The sequence below is a fragment of the Podospora anserina genome, chromosome 1 (genome assembly GCF_000226545.1).
Source record: "Podospora anserina S mat+ genomic DNA chromosome 1, supercontig 6".
NCBI classification, from domain to species: Eukaryota; Fungi; Ascomycota; class Sordariomycetes; order Sordariales; family Podosporaceae; genus Podospora; species Podospora anserina.
In genome coordinates, this window is record NW_001914851.1 from 593,178 (window position 1) to 612,679 (window position 19,502).

General features: G+C 51.0%; 6 protein-coding genes across 6 annotated transcripts, besides 2 other annotated features; 1 reads left to right on the plus strand and 5 right to left on the minus strand.

Moving 5' to 3' along the window:
* Positions 1-1,272: 1,272 nt before the first annotated feature.
* Positions 1,273-1,397: a sequence feature (rRNA 5S).
* Positions 1,398-1,951: 554 nt separating this feature from the next.
* Positions 1,952-2,890, minus strand: PODANS_1_23030 (uncharacterized protein; the record flags this gene model as incomplete). The annotated part of the gene is made up of 1 exon (XM_001906588.1): positions 1,952-2,890. The coding sequence occupies one exon, from the start codon at positions 2,888-2,890 to the stop codon at positions 1,952-1,954; it is 939 nt and encodes a 312-aa protein (XP_001906623.1).
* A 577-nt stretch (positions 2,891-3,467) lies between these two features.
* Positions 3,468-3,551, minus strand: a tRNA (tRNA-Arg).
* Positions 3,552-4,042: 491 nt separating this feature from the next.
* PODANS_1_23035 (uncharacterized protein) lies at positions 4,043-4,813 on the minus strand (the record flags this gene model as incomplete). The annotated part of the gene is made up of 1 exon (XM_001906589.1): positions 4,043-4,813. One exon carries the CDS (start codon positions 4,811-4,813, stop codon positions 4,043-4,045), a length of 771 nt encoding a protein of 256 aa, XP_001906624.1.
* A 432-nt stretch (positions 4,814-5,245) lies between these two features.
* Positions 5,246-6,230, minus strand: PODANS_1_23040 (uncharacterized protein; the record flags this gene model as incomplete). The annotated part of the gene is made up of 3 exons (XM_001906590.1): positions 5,246-5,479; positions 5,534-6,153; positions 6,212-6,230. 3 exons carry the CDS (start codon positions 6,228-6,230, stop codon positions 5,246-5,248), a joined length of 873 nt encoding a protein of 290 aa, XP_001906625.1.
* A 2,829-nt stretch (positions 6,231-9,059) lies between these two features.
* Positions 9,060-10,777, plus strand: PODANS_1_23050 (uncharacterized protein; the record flags this gene model as incomplete). Its single annotated transcript, XM_001906591.1, has 2 exons — positions 9,060-9,141; positions 9,192-10,777. 2 exons carry the CDS (start codon positions 9,060-9,062, stop codon positions 10,775-10,777), a joined length of 1,668 nt encoding a protein of 555 aa, XP_001906626.1.
* A 927-nt stretch (positions 10,778-11,704) lies between these two features.
* Positions 11,705-13,899, minus strand: PODANS_1_23060 (uncharacterized protein; the record flags this gene model as incomplete). The annotated part of the gene is made up of 6 exons (XM_001906592.1): positions 11,705-12,537; positions 12,593-12,776; positions 12,856-13,133; positions 13,185-13,576; positions 13,632-13,662; positions 13,719-13,899. The coding sequence occupies 6 exons, from the start codon at positions 13,897-13,899 to the stop codon at positions 11,705-11,707; spliced, it is 1,899 nt and encodes a 632-aa protein (XP_001906627.1).
* Positions 13,900-15,345: 1,446 nt separating this feature from the next.
* PODANS_1_23070 (uncharacterized protein) lies at positions 15,346-18,174 on the minus strand (the record flags this gene model as incomplete). The annotated part of the gene is made up of 4 exons (XM_001906593.1): positions 15,346-16,169; positions 16,225-16,623; positions 16,684-18,048; positions 18,114-18,174. 4 exons carry the CDS (start codon positions 18,172-18,174, stop codon positions 15,346-15,348), a joined length of 2,649 nt encoding a protein of 882 aa, XP_001906628.1.
* Between the last annotated feature and the right edge of the window lie 1,328 nt (positions 18,175-19,502).

The following is a 19,502-nucleotide window of genomic DNA, read 5'->3' on the forward strand; positions in this document are numbered from 1 at the left end:
ATGGTGAGCCGTCAAGTTTGAGATAGAGTAGAGGTTATGAGAAAGCAAAATTTGGCTAAACGGCGCCCGGTGTGTTGTGGCTAGAAAGAAGACACTGCGGCTGTGTATGGTGTTGATTGAGGGTGGTCAGCTTCATGATGGGACTCGAGGACCTCGGGAAGAAACAAGGCAAAAGAATGCGGCAGGGGGCCAGGAAAGGACAAGGCAGAGAGATATAAAGAATACAGACTGTCACCTTGCTTTTATGTTCCAATTTCTTATGGCTACAGAGGGTGATGATGACCGTTGTTTTCGACTCAAGGAAGGAAGAAGGGATCAGAAAGGGGTGAAGGGATCGGCATCAACAGATGGCAATAGCAACATAACGACCTCGAAGCCAATATCCAAGACAAAAGACGAGAAACCTCGAATATGGCCGCGACTCGTACCTAGGGGACGGCTTGAAAGACTTCGGCAGCCAGCGGGGAGGATGGGTACTCGACCAAAAGGCTTCTCAATGACAAGACAGTCCCCGAGAGACAGATTGAAAGACGCATAACGGATACGTCACATAAGATAAACAAATAAACGGAGGTCTTCCTGTTCAGAAACCAAACGGGATGAGTCGTTTACGACGAACAATTAGGAGACTCGGGCAAGGAACAGGCGACAGGACCGTGGCTTCCCAGAAACATTGGTATCGCAAAGCCAGCATATAGCCAACGCAACCACGGTCCTCACAGCCCGGTCATCGAGGGTTTGGGCAACAAGCAGTCACTACAGGAGCGAAGCGCAGGAGCTTGGGCTTTATGTATTAGGTCGACAGCCACAATCTTCAGCCAGCCCTAGTACCCTCATCCCAACACCCTTGCGGTCAACTGGTAAGGGGATTGGAGCCGCTCACGCCCACCGCCCCCCCCCCCCCCCCTCCCGGCTCACCGTGAGCACCTGTTCGATCTGAAGTAAAAGCCTTGGGTTTTGGTAGCCGATCACCTCCCCTGCTCATGAGGGAGCTGACCGGGGAGCTTTTGCGACTTTCTTCTTACTGTCAATCAATCTTATTTTGGTCTTAGTTCTTGCCAAAGGTTTATGCAACGAGCAAAAGAGGGTGGGACATCAATCACTCTCCCCTAGCAAATACATAACCCCAGGATTATCTTAGGGGATGCTAACACCTAACCCAACCAACGGGCCTAAACAGAGCCGCAAACACCTGCAAAACAACAATAATAACAACAACATCCAATCTCCAAATTACACCAACAAGCATGAAAAAAAATAAAAACGAAACACCAAAAACATACAACACCAGGGATTCCCCAGTGGTCACCCACCTGAGTACTGGTCTGGCGGTCAATTGCTTAACTAGGGGAGAGCGGACGGGATCCCGTGTATTCAACTGCCTATGGTCGTATGTGCTTGCGTTCAGCATATTGTGAGCTTAAGAAGCAACATGTTTCTCTGTTCCCAGCTTCGGTTGGTGAGAAGGGAGAGGAAGTCTCAGGGTCTCGACAAGATGGCGCTGATTCTTAGGAAGACCAGGGGAAACCCTTATTTATGTTAAGGTTATTTCTACCAAGGAAACCGCTCCTTTTAATCCACCGCCGGGGATGAATCGCAGCATCCTTCGAACCATATCCACGGGCATCATCCATTTTTCGAGACTGTGCTCGTCAACAGCCTACTATACCAATCCCACTTTAAGCATTCTGGAAGGATATAATCAGCTGTGGTACGATTTGCAAGGTTATGGGTGTCACGGCCATCCCAGCTTCTTGGATCCCTGTGTCAAGCTCTCAACTTCCTAGAAACCGTTCGGAATACCACATCTTGACGCCTCCATTCTTGCCATGATCTTAGTTGATGCATTACACAATCAAACTGGCAATGCTTCAAGCAGCTATTTGACAATCCAACGTCTAGTTCCATCGTCGCTCTACATTGCAAACAACTCCTTCCTATCCAATCTCCATCATGGGAGCGATAAACTCGCCCTGAAGTCATCAATCGCCACGCTCTTCTCTCTCAGCCCGCTCTTCTTTCCGTCTACAGTCCCTGGGTGTGTCTCTCTTTCCAATGTCCAAACCTCCCGTACTCCCAGGCTTTCGAGATAGTCCAACCCTCTCAAATAATTCGTCGCCACCTGCCCAATCCCGTGGCTATCGTCAGAGAACGTAAACCTGCCTCCCATCTTGATCCACTCCTCAGCAATCTCCCTCTTGGGGTACCCCTCGGCCATCCCTTTCCTCAACCCAGAAGTGTTCATCTCCAGCCAACCCCCGAACTCCTTCACCTTTTCCAGATTCCTGACTACCTTCCCCCAAACCTTTTGATTCGACTTCAGCTCCCTCCCGGGATCCTCACTCATCAACCTAATCAAGTCGAAGTGCCCTACCACCTTGGGCTTCAGCGCGCTCAACATCTCCAACTGCTCATCAAAATACTTCTCATACAGCCCCTCCTCGGTGCCACCGCAAGCCTCAACAGCTGTCCGGTAAAGCGCCTTGTCATAGTCAATCGGAATCCCAGCCGTGTGGTGCAGACTCCCAATGAAGTAATCCACCCTCGCGTCCTTGGCCAGCTCCCCTATCAGCGACCCGTACTCCTCCCCTCTGATCCACTCCCCTTCGAACCCGATGAGGATGTGGATCTTGTCTGCGTACTTCTGCTGGAGGGCGGCCGCGGTAGAGAGGTACTCCTCGTGCCGGGGGAAAAGGGAATCGAGGGTGGCCTGCGGGGTGGGGAGGAGCTCCTCGGGGTAGAGGTCCGAGACGGAGGTGCGGGGCATGTGCTCGGTCAGGCCGAGGGTTTGGTACCCGAGGGAGATGGCGTGGAGGATGATGGACTCGAGCGAGTCGACGGCGTGGCCGGGGCAGAATTGGCCCGAGTGGGAATGCATTGTGAAGGCCATTGTCTTGGTGGTTTGTAGGTTGATGAAGCCGATTCCTCAGAACAATGTGGTGAAAAGGTGCTCAAACTTTGTTGTTTGAACAGAACGATACTTAAAAATTAGATTTATCTCGCCTCGGCCCGTTGGGGTTGGCGATGGCACAGAGTGAGAGTTCAACGGTAATGATGAGTCAAGAAAAGAAAAATGCCCCGCCCTGCCTTCAAGGAGTGATAGAGCAACAAGACAAGGCCAAGCAGGCCATTCAGGTCGTTGCAACACACCACGAGGCCATTCATACCCTCACTAAACTCAATTCATCTTTTCCAATGGCCGGCAAACTTGCCATCACAGCCCCGCTTATCAACAATCTTGTCTGAATCACAGTTCTTTGAAGCTTGAAGCTCCGACTGATGCTGATGCGACTCCACAGTCCACTGGGAGCAGTTGTTGCGCTGCCATTGTCCAATGGGGAGCAAGGCTTTACCTCTGAAAGGGCATTGGGGAAAAACGGTTTGGGAAAGGTAAAATGCATGTATCTGAAGCCAACCCAGAGGCAAAAATATACTATGTAGTGTTTATTGAAAGTGGAAAAAGTAATCGACCATCATGGGACTCGAACCCACAACCTTAGCCTTAATCTCCTTGTTAGGAGGGCTACGCGCTACCATTGCGCTAGACGGCCATCTTATTTGTTGAAAACAGAGGTGGAATAATGTCATTATTACGAGAGCACTGAAAGCTTCTGTGTATAGCCCAGGGGGGCAGGCAATACGAGAACAAAACACACTGCAGATGAGAAACTCAACAACGCATACCAAAATAGAACTACTAAGTGTTTCACTTTACTGCAACAACGATCTGGAAAGGAGCCATTCTTATTGACCGTGATTGTGCCACTGGAGAGTTTACGAGAGGTCGTACACGATGTCATCTTCTTTTCCTGCCTTATAACAACAAAGCTCTCACAGTGCTCGGGCAGGGAAGTACATTCCACCAGTTCCAGCAAAGGAATTGACCAAAAGAAATGAGACTCAAGATGGCCCGTACATGTTGTGATTCGATTTTCACATTTTCCTTCCTGAAAATCTTGGTGTTCGTACAATCCGCTGTGATGCGTCATACTTAGAGTGCCCCAGATTGCCAGGCATTGTGTATGTATCTGAAAGTTCTTCCTCACCGGGCCTTCTTCTTTCCCTCGACTTTTGCATTCCCATTCCTATTCCCATTGAAAGCATCGGGCTTGAATCCCAAACAAATCGCCGTCGCATAATCCCCATCATGACTGATACTCAACAGCGCCACCTGCCCCTTCACCCCCACCTCCTCATCTCCTAATATTACCGCCACTGGCGGTCCCGTTACCCTCCCAAATTCCGCCCTCGGCCCCAAACCATCTATGTTCTCCAGGATATAATCCCCCTTATCCTTCCGTTGCACCCGTCCCCCCGCCCCCTCCCCTTCTTCCTCAGCCGTCTCCTCCACCCTCCTCCCCAAATTCTCCTCACCCTCAACCATAATCTCCACCCCCCCAAACGTGACCTTCCCTGCTGACGTCCCCGCCCGAAAAGCATGAGCCTTGATTACTGCCTCCTTCGCCGCCCACCGCCCAGCCAACCACTCCGCCAGTTTCCAAATCTCCCCCCTTCTTTCCGATCGCTGTCTCCCAAGCAGATTCTTGTGCTTTACCGGACCGACCCCGTCCCGAAACGACATGACCTTCACCGCATTGAGGTAGACGGGCAGCTCCTCCAACCGTTCCCTCTCGTTTTGCGTCAGCAGCTTCTTTGTGAACCTGTCCACATTGTTGATCACGTTGAAGGGCCGGGCGAGAGTGGGGATGATGGGCGTGCCCTGATTTGTGGTGATGAGGGAGTAAACTCGGGGGATCATGCAGACATCTGTCCCCAGGGTGAGACCCAACGGGAAGGGTATGACACCCTTCATCTTGGGATATCTCAGGCTGCTTCAACAAAAGAAAATTTGTCAAGGTCGTGGGATCGTGATGAAGAGAACTGAGCTCTGAGCTTGAGCACACACCCCTGTCGGTTGCAACCCTGCCAAGCGAGAACTTTCTGATCGCGATAGGCTACAACTCTTATCGATAAGCATGTCGCATACGTCATACCTGAACCAAACCAAAACACCATGCAAACATCGTGACTTTGGAAACAGAACAGAAAAGAACACAAGGTGTTACATGTTGTGGTTGTAGAAAAGAGACCTCGTAAGACCCAACAGTACAGCAATTTTGTGCCCACCCCCACCCCCGCCTCCTGAACCATTCCATATTACTAAAATACCGTTCGTCCTTTATGGACGACTCCATATCCACTTCCAGCTCTCACTCAATCTGTACCTCACCCTCTTCAAAAACCCCTAATTGTCAGCCAACAGAGGCGCTCTCTCGGCATCTCCAACAGGCTCTCTCCTATTGCCGAAGAAGTCTTCCCGCCCAGTCCAAGCCGGCACGGCAACCAACACAGTGGCCACAAACAGCACCGACATGATGGTGAATGCAAAGATCCACTGGAACGCAATGATCTGTCTGAAAAACTGCGCGACGCCCAGGGAAGCTGACAAGACACTGAGAGCAAACCCCATGGTGTAGTCCTATGTTCTATTAGCACCGCGCCGTATTCTTCTTTGTCTGATGGAAGAAAATACCTTGTATAAAAAGATGAAGAACAAGCCATAGCCCAACAAGCTCCAAATAAAGACATTGGCAAAGATCCTGGCAACAAGACTATGCTGGTGGGGAACCATGATCGCTCCATTCCAGTAGATCGCCACAAACGTCCAGGCCAAGGGCCAGCTCACAGCTCCTGCGTGGATAAGCTTGGTGTAAGTCGCATGGCGGAAGTACAAGCTTGACAGGTTGAAGAAGTTGATGATCAAGATGATCTCAGACCAGACAAAGTGCGACCGGACAAAGAGCATAACCCAGGCGAAATGGAGGAGGTTGTTGAGAATGAAATGGCTACCGACGGAAGCCGCGGCGTTGACGGTTGTGGCATCAGAGGAGAAGAGGTGAGAGGTATAGATCAACTGGAGGATAAACATGACGACAAAGTAGATGGAGGTAATGACTGCATTTTGGGTGAAGCCAGAGTAGTGGTGATAGTTCTGGTGCCAAATGCTACCCCCAAGATATTTTCCGTCGGCAGGCGCATGGGTATCGTAGTAAACGGTGGTGACGACGGACAAGAGCCAGGTGAGAAGTGAGAGGATCTTGTAGGTCGTGATGGAGGTTGTAGTGTGGGAGTCACGCTTGGCGAACGGGTTAACTGCGGTCACGATGGTTAGTATTGATCCTGAGATCGGGATGTGGGATGCGAAGCGTACTTTGGTGGAAGCGATCCATTTTGCCGGTTCAGCGTGTATTGCCAGGACTTCGAGAAGTTGATGACTTGCTGGATTGTCGGGTTGTCAAGAAGCAATGGTAGGAAGGTCGGTGTTTTGTGTTCAAGGAAGGATTTCCTATCAGCAGTGGAGGAGACGGGATGGAATGCTCGGGAAGCTGCCCGTCAGTGGCTGCCTTTTACTTCTGGTTTCAGTGTTGCGGATGTTGCGGGGAAGCAAAGCACGTTGGGATGCACGAGGCAGGGAATTGCAGATTTCCTGGTTGAACAAAAACCAGCCGATTGGCCTTATTGAGCTCCAAGTTGCCACCCCATCTGTTTGAAGCAGCGGTCTTGCGTCGATGGATTGGATGAAGGTGTGTTACTTTGCCTACATGGGATGCGTTACCTGTTACCTGCCGTTGAAGAACCGGTCACCTTGACAACTGCGTCATTGGTTTTGTTTATGACAGATGATCAGTTTGAGGTAAGACTCCCCCAAGCTTGGTGCTCCTAATGCCAAAATAGCGATGGAACAGAGGAGAGAAATTCATTTTTGATCCCCCCGATATGGCTGAAATATGGACAATAACTGCAGAGTTGCTCAGTATCCAACATGAAGTCCAGCAATGAAGTTGCGAATTCGACATGCAGGACAGGAAGGATGCTGCGGGCCAGCGATGATATGGTTGGCCATTGATTTCAATCAATTACATCATACCCCTCCACAGTTCACTTTGAATCGTTCCACTTTTGACTGTTGTGAACCTCAATGGCCAGGCCAAATTCCCGCCTCGTGTTGGCTTCGAGAAAAAAACACATGAGGATTGTGGACCTCAAGCATTCTGGTATCGCTCATTTTCAGCCCAAACCAACCAGTCCAAGGCTTCCTCGACAGTCGAACCATCTAAGCTACAAGCTTCATTGTCAGCCAGATGTCATTTCGGACCTACCTTATAAAAAAGTGCGGGGCAATTCAAGACCGACCACCACTGCAGGTGACATCGCCGATCTCCAAACACCATTAGGGATCACGAGGCCTGCCTGAACTTGGAGATGACGGGAAATCCAGTTCAGCTTGGTGAGACATGGTGAGTTTGGGAATCCCGTCAGTCATGTCATGTACACTGCCACAACAGGACCTAGTTTTGTCCAGACTGTCAAAAGTTCACTTTCCTAATTGAGCTATTGTCATTAGATGGAGAGATTGTACATTTCCAATTCATGGCATTCTGCACACCGCATCGATATCGACCGCGAAGGCAGATTCGAGATGGCATATTGGACCCTTTGGGCATTGAAAGTTAAGCAGCCACGTCAAGTGTCAAGAGGCTGGTGGATTGCAGGTGGCTTGCATGATCTCGTCGCCCGGCTTTGGTAGCCCCACCCGGTATCACATCATCTGGTTGGTGAGGGACTCCCTGCACCTTTCAGGTGCCATCACTACAGTTGCAACGCTACTGTCAGCATGATGTTCTAGGTCCAAGTGGATTCCGGGTCTCTTAATTGTACACTACATTCTTGTGGGCACCAAGCTGTTTTTTCTTTGTAATTACACGATACATCGACCTGCACACATACATTCCCTACACACCACACCTGCTGCTCTCAGAAGCCGATGCCTTGCCAGGCGTATTACCTCTGTCATCAGTTAGCAACGGCACTCCGTGATGGCTGAAGGGGTCTCACCTCGAATAACATGAGTATCTTCGAGGACTCAAAGATTGCCGGTTGCTTCGCCCATTCCAGTTCCCTTTTCCGTAACTGCCAGCTTTGTTTTCACAGCCCGGCGGGAAACCAGTGTACTTTCTTCGAGTCGTGGGCCGCTTTCCCCTTGCGTGGTTGTGCTCTCCCAGCTTGATCTCTGGTAGATGTTCTGGAAGTCCTCTACTGGGTACCATCGGTGTGGGCTTCTTTGACGGTTCGTTCGTGTGCGAGTTCGGCTGGTCTTCTTGAGATTCGGCGGAAGCGACTGCCGATGGTGCTTTGAGCTCGAGTTTTTTCTTTCGGAATGTGCTCGGGATACCATCTGTGATCCAAGCCCCAATCTCTAGGAGATCAACGGCTGAGTCTGAAGATAGACCCATGGTGAAAACATGGGGAAAAATGTTGGGGACAATCTTTACTGCCTCTCATTCCGTCCAGGCTGCCTTACTTTGGGCAGACACCGTACTTGAATCTCTTTCTTGGACTCCTTGTCCAACACTCACATAGGAGGCAGTTCAAAACATCACCTTTTTCGTCATCGCCCAATTTGATACACAGCATATTAGCTCACAAATGGCGAAACAGTGGCGGTCAGCTTTGGAATTCTGGAATTCCATTTCAGTATCAAAACAATTATTTCCTGGGGTTGACGGGCAAAGCGGCTCAGCGCACACCTCAGTATGCATATGCATTAGTGAATCGTCGCGTCCAGCATGATACGACTCGCTCCTATTGGCCGCATCCTACTGTTCACCGTTTATGAGAGCCAAGCATGCGTCTTTCAGATACGGCTTATTGGGTTGACTTGGACGCCTTGCGAGGCGCAAGGCACAATTTCCAGTTCTCCTTTGGTCGTCCGCGAACCGACCTGAGCTTCAATTTCCATTTGCCTTAAGAAGATGGAGTTCGCTTGTCTTCGGCCAGGCACGATGGCATTGGGTATATTAGGAACAAGAGTCAACTGCTTGGAATCATCAAATCTCTTCCGATGACAGTCAAAGTAGGACAGCCAGTGTCTCGATCCAAGCACCAGTCTCGAGTTTCAAGACGAATACACGCCAGGATGTCCGAGAGAGATAATTTCGTCCACCCCGAAAAAGAGCACGCAAAGCGCATACAGGAGGAACGCTGGGAGCACTATAAAGATGTTATCGTCGCTAAGTACAAAGAGTCGACGCTCGATAAAACCAAAACGTATATGGAAAAGGAATACAACTTCAAAGCATCGTGGGTCATTTCTGCCCCTGTTCAATTAATATTCTAACGGTTTCAACTAGTCGGCGTCAATATGTTCACCGTTTGGGCAAAAAATGGAATATCAGTAAATACAAGGGAGGACAGCCTCAGGTCGTGGATGAGCCATCGCCAAACACCCCCCTTTTTGAGGCAGAACCCAGCCTCACCCGACCTTTCGTCTGTTGCCCTTCATCCCCCTTCACCCATGACAAGGCCAGCTTTGGATTTCTCACGTTACTCGTCTGAGCAACTGGCTGCATTCCACATTCTCTCAGACGGCCTCCTGTACCTCGGTGATTTGAATAACGCGTTCGCCATCAAAGCGGAGCTTTACCGGGTTATCACGGCAGGCCATGGCGACTTTACTGATCAGGAGATCAGACGACAGCTTTTACGACGATATGTCATTGACTGCATCTGCATCATACAAACCGAGGCCGACGCAAAAGCTGCCCGTCAAATGCTGGAGCAGAATGACCTTTTGTACGAGAGGTGGGCAGATACTGATGACAACACCTGGGAGAGTGTTCTCTTCCGCATTCTCACCTCGAGGACCTATGATTCGGAGAATTCTGAAAGCTCGATTATACAGATTGTCGAGATCATCAACAAAACCACCGTCGAAGCAGACGAGGCAGGCCACGAAAAGCTGCAGACACTGACGCCTAGAAAGTACCGTTTCGACCTTCTCATGTACAAAATCTTCAGCTATGCGTTGGAGAGGTACAATGAGCCGACAGCCGTGGACGAAATGCCCATTGACGTTGGGGGGCTCCTGAAGCAGTTCAAGAACACCCAACCCGCAATCAAGGACTCCAGCGTTGATCCTCGGCTGGAATGGGAACTCGTGCTGAAAACTCTGGACTTTTGTGTTTCCGAGCTCTCAAATGGCGAGTTTCATCCCCTGAGACTCGACAACAAGACCACCAGGGCCAACAAGATTTTCTGCACTCTTTTGTGTGCTCTTCAAAAGCAGATTATGATTCGGGAGCAAACAACGACGGCTCTAGACAACATTGCAAGCGACAAGGCACATGCCCAGTTTGCAAGTGTTTACACCGAGCTTCTCGGCATCGTGGTCGGCCTGATAGTCGATGAAGCGCCATCCTTGGAATTCTCCCGAAATCCCTTGCCACTGAAGGAGTGGGCTCTGAGAGGCGCCCAAAAAGTCAAGAGTCTTGCGGAACAGTCAAACCTTGACCAGGAAAATACAGGTCTAATTGACCGGTTCCTCGACAAGGCAAACTCAATGAACGTGGAGATCATGCTTGAGAACCTTTCGAGGAAGCAGCCCGAGGAAGTCAACATCCGCGAACTCAACCTCCTCCGCAAGGAATTGGCACAGAATCTCGGCGTGGAAATTCTTCCCGACTTGGAACCTAGAGCAACGGTGATTGTACCCTTGACTGCGAGCTGGGAACTTTACGACCGGAGTGCCTCTCAACCTGTGCTTCACCTGCTGCACGACCACCCGGCGCCAAGGGGGGCCAGATCACGCTCAGTATCTCGATCGCATTCGCCTTCTGCTACTAGCAGTAGCCAGTCACCCGCCACAAACGGAAATGCCACCGGCCAGGCGAGCGATGCTTCTGCCGAGGGGGATAGTGAAGATATTATTCTTGACTAAAAACGCCCCCTCCCTTTCACGTCCTGGGCACTGTTGTTTTCTCTCGATTCTCTCGTTATATAGACTCAAGTTTTTTCTGGGCGCGTTTCCCATTCCACATTTGATATAAGGTAGCCAGCGCGTAGTTTGGATCAGCGGGTTTATTTCGTTTTGTTTGCCTTTCTTGTTTCCTCCCTAATGTTGTCTTTTCCTAGTCTATACGCTATACTAGAATGACTATTTTTCCTTCTTTCGGTTTCATCTTGACACTTGCTCTCTGTTTTTTCTTTTCCCCTCCAACGACTTGTACGTGAAAAACATGGAGAGCTTTCTCATGCCCATAGATACACGATATAGAATAGGTAGCAAGGCACGTATTCACAAGAGGTTCCGGACTGTCTCACGGTGTCTTTACCGGCAATCCTTGTGGTGTTTACACGCCCTCGGGGTTTCTGAATACTCGGCTTGACGACGAAATTCTTGCAACAACGCCGATAAGTTTGTCCGTCCTTTTACGTGTCTGACACTTGACGTGGTATCCTTTACTTGTTTGGCACGACATGTTCAATCCCAGAATGCGCGAAATAATCCCGGGGAGAAATCTTTCTGATTCTCATAACATGTACTTTGCTACCAAACTATCCCGTGTGTAGTATTGTACACGTCCTTGATAATGACAAATCGATGAGCACAAAAAATGCAACAAAACAAATGAAGCAAAGCTCATGAAAAGTTGAGTGGTATGCATGCCTTTCAAGACTGGTAGGGACGACCATGGTCATCATTGACGCGCCCTGCAACTCCGGGACCCTCCGCGATACCAGGTCCAAGGCCTGGAGGACCATCCGTAAAGGGGTTTGGTGGCGGTGTTACATCACCATCGTTGGGGTCCGAGCCGCTTATGGTGCTGCTGTCTTGTTTGATGATATCTGCTGCCTGGATCCGCTGTTAGTGTCGTCGAAAAGCTAGGGGATTGTGGGGGTCAGGTTGGCAAACCTTTTCAGCGATAGCATACACAGCTGCCTGGATGTGAGCAGCCGGTAACAAAGGTATAATACCAGCATCGATAACCCTCAAGTTCGATGTCCCGTACACCATCAACCGCGGGCTCACGACTCCCCCAAACTCCAAAGGCAGCATCGATGTTGATCCGGCAGGATGAAACTCGGTTTGCAGCTTGGAGTGGACTGCCTCCAACAGGGCTGTATCATTCTGGCTGGTAAGATCATCCCAGGGGTACGCGGGCTGAGGGACGAGCTGCTGCATGGCCTTTGTCTTGACTAACTGATTATTAAGCTTGAGACCGCGCACAATGATGTCGCAGTCGAATGGGTGTGAACAATAGCGCGGGTCGAGAAGAATATTTCGGGCCACGGAGCCATTGGCGAGGAGATCCGCTGACAATGCCCGGACAAAACCTCTGCTCAAAGGATGCTGAACTGCTGCTGTTAAAGTACCGATGCTGTCTGCCATCACCTCGAGCGCACCCACACTTGAGCGGGCGAGGAGGGAGGTAAGGAGGTGTTGTTGACGGGCATAGCCTTTCAGGATCGTGGGGTGTTGACCTGGTCCAGGAGGGAGGTGAGACTCGGGTTCGGAACCAGGTATGTTCGATAAGAGGGTTTCCCAGTTCATGTCGAGATGTCGGAGAGAGGCAAACGCGAGAGTTGAGATTAATGGGTGCGTCAGGGGACCTGTTCGGTTGGCAAAGTATTGGCTCTCAACTTCCTCAAGAATACTGCCAGTGAGGTTGTTCGCCGTAAACATTCCAGAACGAGTGTCTAACAATCATCAGTTACTCATCTGAGAAGTGGAGAACCTCGGATAGTCACTCACAGTTATAAAACGCGCCGACCATTGCGTGATCTTGGAGGTTCTGGCCAACCCCCGGCAGGTCGATCTGAACAGGTACACCCAGTTCATCCAGAACGGAGGCTGGACCTATGCCAGACACTTGCAGCAACGATGGTGAAATGATAGCCCCCGCTGCTAGGATCACCTCCCTATCGCATGCCATTCTCTTCCGTGGGGAGTCAAACGATGTTGCGAACTGCTTTGTTAGTTCTAAATCCTAGTTCAAAATCACTAAAGCAGCTCACCTCAACCCCAAATGCTCTCTTGAGACCCTTAGCAGGCCGTTCGGAGTCCTCATCAACAGCCTCAGCCCCGAAGAGGACGCGAGTGACGGTCTGCTGGGTCGCCAAATGCAGGTTTGGGCGACTTAGGACACTGTCCAGATACGCCCTTCGGCTGTCCGCTCGTGACTGGTTACGATCGTTGATAGTAGCTGGGGCAACCGAAGCGCCTGCTGCAATACCGGTATTGATGTCGGGAAGGAGCGGGATCCCGAGCTCAGAGATGCCCTCGAGGAAGTTACCTTGGAGTGGTCAGCGTGAGACCCTGCCATGGAAAAAAGGGGGTGACATACGAGATGAATTGTAAAAGAATCTCGGGTAGCCTACTTGCAAGGGACCTTTCTGGCCGTGAACTTTCATATGTGGTCGAATATGAAGATTTTGACTGTCTTCTGGAGCCACACAGGCAGTAAAGTTCTCGCTCTTTTTGAAGTAACGAAGCATTCCGTGCCAACTCCAGCCGGGATTCCCCAGCGTACGCCAGGCATCATAATCGTACCTGGCCCCGCGGGTCATGACGAGACCATTGAGGATGCTACCACCTCCAACAACATGACCCTGGCCGTAGTCCCGAGTACGGTTGTCTAAGGATTCCTGTGGTGCGGTGGTGATGTTCCAGTTCTGAGACGGAATGAAACCGTGGCCGACAAGTCCGGGGATAGTGACGAGGTCCGGGCCTGAGTCTCTGTAGTTGTGCGTTAGCAGATATCTAACTGAACTGCTGCTGGGTGTCTACTAACAAGTCGCCAGCCTCGAGAACAAGAACAGTCACTATGCCTTCATGTCAGTCAAACAAGAACATGCCTATGAATCAGATAGGAGCCCACCATTTTTGTTCTCCGTGAGTCGATTGGCTACAACGAGGCCGGAAACACCGCCACCGACAACAATGTAGTCGTAGGAAGGAAGCGCGAGATCGATGAACTTGTTGGCTGGGACGAGAAGCCCATCCACAGCCTGTAGGCACGCTGAAAAAAAAATAGCGACTAAAAATGCAGTCAAATCCATCTCGAACGACTGAACCAATGGATGAAGTGCAAAATATCGTCAAGATATGCTGTTTGACAAAAGACTGGTTCGCTAGTAGTTAATCCCTACAAACGCTGAAAACTCATGACTTGTATGGGTGTCGATGGGTAGGTGTGTGATGCTGCTCCGCTTGACATGAAAATAAAACGACGAGGTCGCTGGGCGATGAGAAAAGGGGACAGTCTCGGCGAGTGAGCATATCTGGGAGGGAGCGACTTGATGTGGATGTCAAAGCATGCTCACGCGATATTCATAAACACAGCCCTCCTCTCAGGTCGATACAGAACTCACTTGCTCCCAGTTCCCCACATCGCACATTCTTTTCCTCGACTTTCATTGCTTGACCTAACGGGCGAAAAGGTTTTGCAGCCTTCGGGGCCAGAGCCTCATCACATGGCAGCAGAACCATGGCCATATGTTCATGGCTCCTTCCAACCATCGAAGCTCCTTCCCAATATCAACCACACTTACCCCCCATCTGAACACCGATGGGCCGAAACTGTGGCCTCATGCTCCACTCCTCGTCTTTACTCACTGTTTTATTCGCACGAGTCTCGCTCACGGATCGGAGCCTGGAGGTAACGTGTGGATCTGGAGCCGTTGTTTGCCATTGCGGCCCCTTGCGTTTCCGTCACCCACATGCAACGTGCGGGCAGGCAAATCTGGATGTCGATGTCACTGTCTCGACTGCTGCCACGCAGAACATTTCTTTGATCTTCTCGCCAACACTTGGACTGGAATTAGAATTAGATGAGACGAACTCAAGACAGATATGCTGTAATCCAGGGGAAGTGGTGATTTATGATATGATACCACGGCTGAAACTACAATACTAAAATAAAACTAGTTGGTATTGCTGCGTGATAGAGATCGACCGAGCGGAATCATAACTTGCCAAAAAAAAAAAACACTTGACACCAACAACATATCAAGGCGATTCTATGCACCGTATGCTGATCGAAGCAGAAAAGGAGCAGCTGATGTCGTTTTTCTTGAAGAATTTCAAGAAGTGCGACATCATCATCCACCCCTCTCCGACCTCAATCAACAAGTTAAAATAACAAGTAAAACAAAATAGCATTCATCAACTCCCTACAACGAAAAGTTTCCTATCACTCTTCACACTTGTTCATACAAGTAGAACAAAGAAAACAGAGGTCCATCAAAAAAAAGAAGTATCATAAAACTACGTGCTCAGCCTAAGAGCTGAAAACACAAAACATCGAATTATCCATCCATCAAAAGTGTGGCTTGGAAGGGGGGGGGGGGGGTATCTGCGCATATCCATTACAACCTTTTTTCTCGCCTCTCTCCCTCTTGCTCTCTCTCCCTGCCGGTATCATATATCTTTCTCTCAGTCTGACAACAAAAGCCAAATGCCCGAAGCCATGCTATGCAGATCAGATATGCATACGCTCAGTCAAATTAGTAAAGAATCTTCTCCTCCCACACAGGCGGCCTGGTTCCTTCCTCGTCCCACTCCAGCTTGCCCTTCTCGTTCAGAGTGCACCCTTCGTCAGTGATGGGAATGATCTTGCTGGTGTGGGCAATCTCCTGCTTGGAAACTCCCGCCGGGTCGGCGGGGATCCAGAGCAGAGGGGCCTGGGAGGTGACACTGGGCGGGTTGTATGCATTCTCGATGATTTCGGGGGTATACTGTGGCAACGACACGTGGCGGGGCACAAGGTTGCGCAGTGTGGCGTAATCGGAGTAAATCCAGGGCTTCAGGAACCGAGTGAGGAAGTTGCCCTTGCTATGAGCAGCCGCCGCCTTTCGGGCCGCCCGGGAATGAGCAACTTGCTCTTCGGCACTCTCCACAATACCGTCGCCATTGAGGTCATGCTCATCGACGAACTTGTCATTTCCGTTGCTGTGGCTTGCGCCAGCTTCGCCGTCAAGGAGGCGAACAGATTCCTCCTCAGCGAGCAGCGACATGGGCATATTGTAGAGGAGAGGGTCAAGAGCGGTGTTAAGGCTGTAATGGAACAGAACGGTGAAGATGATGAAGATCACCATGAGAATGACCGGGCCAGGAGCCGTTCCTGCGATGAACAGTCCGAGCATGCAAATCTCGCCGAGGTAGACTCCGACGAAGAGCTGCTTGAGCGCCTTAGGATAGATCAGACCGCGGGTGTCGATCTGGGTATCAGTGACAAAGAAAACATTGTATCTCCAAGCGAAGTAGAAGAGGAACATTGCGATGGTAGCCCAGCCCAACATAAGAGGAGCAATGCACGAGTAAGTAATGGCTACGTATTGTAGTTAGCGACAGCATTGAAAAAGCGGGACAAAGTGCGGACATACCGATAACCACAATGTTGGTGTAGACCGGCATGGTGCTGCCCCATGAAATGGCGCTCAAGTTAGACCACTTCTGGTAGAGGGCGCGGGGTGTGTTCGCCAGGAACTTGTAGAGAACTGTGAAGATGAAGAACCCGACGACCTGGGTGAGCACGCTAGTGGCAATGGTCAAGCCCTGGACGATGAAATATGTGATGTAAAAGTTGGATGCTTTAGGCAAGCCCTGAGCCAGGATTCTCGGTGTCTCATTGGGGGCGTTGATGATCTGTTCAATGACGGCAGGAGCCGATGACGACAAGGTGGTGACCAAAAAGACCTGGATGACCTGGAAGGCGAAATATGCGTTTTGGGTGAACAACTCAACGCCGGAAATTGATGGCTCGCCGGCCAATTTCGCACAAACTACAAGACTCGTTAGTTTAATTGGGACGCTGCACAGGAGCTTATGGTCGGTCTACTTACGGCGCATGATGATGGGCACCAACGACATGAGGATAGCAAGGGCCACAGATGGCAGAAGGCCAGTGATAACGCCCAGGATGACCTTGGGAATATCGGTGAGCCACGACAGCCAAGAATATTCCGTTGCGAGATAGTTGATGTTGCTGATAGCACCAACAACAGCAACAGGGATGGCCCAAAAGATGATCAAAGCAGCGATGAAGGCCAATACAATGTAACGCCGAATCACAAGCTGCCACCACGGAACAGCCAAAGACTTCCAGATCACCTCGCTCGGGCGAATACCAACGACACGGTTCGACATGTGAAGACCTTGGTGATGGGCCAGCATCTGAGCGGCAGCTTCGGCGGCCTGCTGCGACGTGAACTCGATGAAGACACCCGGAATGTTCTTGAAAGCGCCGCTCCGGTACTTGGCTTGGACAGCTTCCGCCTCCGGGATGAGGCGCTCCAGCTCGGCGCGGCACCAGTTGATCGTGTCCACCTTCTTTCCAATCAGACCAAGAGGACCGGTTCGGTGTGTCGGCCGAGACTTGGCCGACAGCCATCGGGCCGCAATGCTTCCAGACTCGGCATCACCCGTGATCGCTTGCTTGTCAGCTTCGGACGCATTGGCGCCGTTCTTGATGGCCTTCTGGCGGGCCTTGTTCGCAAGCTTGATCAACTTGATCTCGGCCTTCTCCAGCTTCATGGCCACCTTGTCGCGCTCCTTCACCAAGTCATCCACCTCGTCGGTGCGAGCTGTGATCCAGATATTCTTGGCATTTTGGCCAAACACTTGGCGCAGCTTTGCTTCGTTTAGGTAATTGTCCGGGACGCAGGTGAACAAGACGGTGCGAGACGAAATGCGCTCCGAATAAAAGGGGCTGAGCAAGAAGGCCTGGCGCAAGTTAATGTAGAAGATGCACTCCCGCATGATCAGATACATGACGAAGCCAAAGTAAGCCCAGCTCACGAAGACGTGGGCAAAATAGCGGTTCTTGTGGGTGTCCGGGTTAACATTGGAATAGGAGAGTATGTCGAGCTCCTTCTGACCACCGCCACCGGTAGCATTGATGGGGAAAAGAACGGGCCAGGTGATGATGCAGCCAACGAAGCAGAGAACAAGCGCCATCTGCAGGTACCGAATGTAGAGGTAGGCATCGAGAGATTGGTGCTGGAGGGCGTAGATGTCGGGGATCCTCCAGAAGCTTCCTATCCAGTTGAACAGCCCATTGGGAAGGGGGGGCGATCTTTCGCTCTCTCTCAAGCTCCCCAAGTAGGTTCGCGGTGCGTAGTAGCGTCTCTTGCTACGTCTCAGTATCAGAAAGACGGCGAGATAAGCCCCAGAGATGACGGCGACAGGGGCGAGGGTCGAAACCAATGCTTTGTCAAGTGTGTCAGTACTGCAACTGCGTTGTGCCCAAATCATCTTCAGGAGCAAAGCTTACCCGAAAGCGAGGAGCTTTCCGCCGTTTCTCCAGTGCTGGAAGTATTGTTGCTGTTGCTCATGATGGCGGTATTGCAGAATTCAGCGTCTGCGCGCTTAGGGGTAGGGTTAGTAGCCGGCAATTATGCCTGAAGAGGTTCGTGAACCGTCGTCAATGCCGTCGTAAATGTTGATGTCTCTAGGAAACAGAGTCGAGTCGCCCTCCCCGTAAAAGGGAAACGAACCGGAAGGCCTGAAAGGAGCGTGTCAGATCACAGATCACAGATCAGAGATCCTCGGGAAACGGAAGAAAATTGACGGGCTGGGCGGTGCGGAAGGGTAAATGGAGGAGAGAGCTCCTTGGACGCGCCCAAAGCTTGTGCGCCGACGGAGTGGAACGAGTGGACGGGAGAGCAGGTGAAGGGAAACGGCGCAGGGATGCGGGCTGGAGGAGGGTCCTTACAATTTGGTGGTTTGGCAGGGGAAGCCACGACGGCGTCAAATTACTGGGCTGGGTCTGGGAGCTTGGGTCGTGAAGCTACTCCCTTCTGGGATTGGACGATATTTGGTGTATCAAACACGCTGGAACGGCTGGACCGCTGGAGGCGGCCGCCGTCAACGGGGGAGCCAACGGGCTTTTTATCAACTACGGAATGGACAGCCACTTCGGCCTTGTCTCCGACTTTTGGCAACTCATCATTGTCTGCACCACCAAATCTAGCTTTGTGTTCTTTGCATCGGGGACACTGAATCCAATGACGCAAGTCGTTGCCAATCCAGACGTTGCATTTTCATTAGGCCCATGCACCTTTCAGCAGGGTCGGCCAGGGTCACGGCAATCGCTCTGCTCCAACTGCGACGCTGCCCCACCTCCACGAAACCTCGATTCAGCCTCTCCCACTTGTTGCCCTGTGCTTGGCTGCGGTCATCGCTGCCATACAACTTCGTAAAAGAACATCTCATTTCCTGTTCTCGGTATTTGAGCTCACCATTGTAAGTCTCTACGGTCTGCATATGCTACATGTAAAACACACCTCAGTCTGCCTTTTCTGATCGATCGTGTCGGCTTCCCGTCGTCACCAGCCAAGCATAGCCATCACCCAAGCCAGTGCAGCCCATCACCAAAAAGAGCCAAACAAGAGGTCACCAACCACCAGCAATCACCAGCATGTCTCAAATGATTTACCGTGTCTGGCTGTTAGCGCTAGACCAGAGTGACAGAGATGGACAACTCAGCAGTCGGTCTGGACTGGGCTGTCCTGCTGCAGGGTGAAGTGGCCCGCTTTTCTTCAGCTCGTGGTGTTGAGCAGTGCTGGAAGTGCCACCGCGTCACACATTCAAGGTACAAGAAGGGCACTGACGTTTGGTGTCTCTTTGTGCTAATTACGTCCAACGTCAGCCCACGAGAACT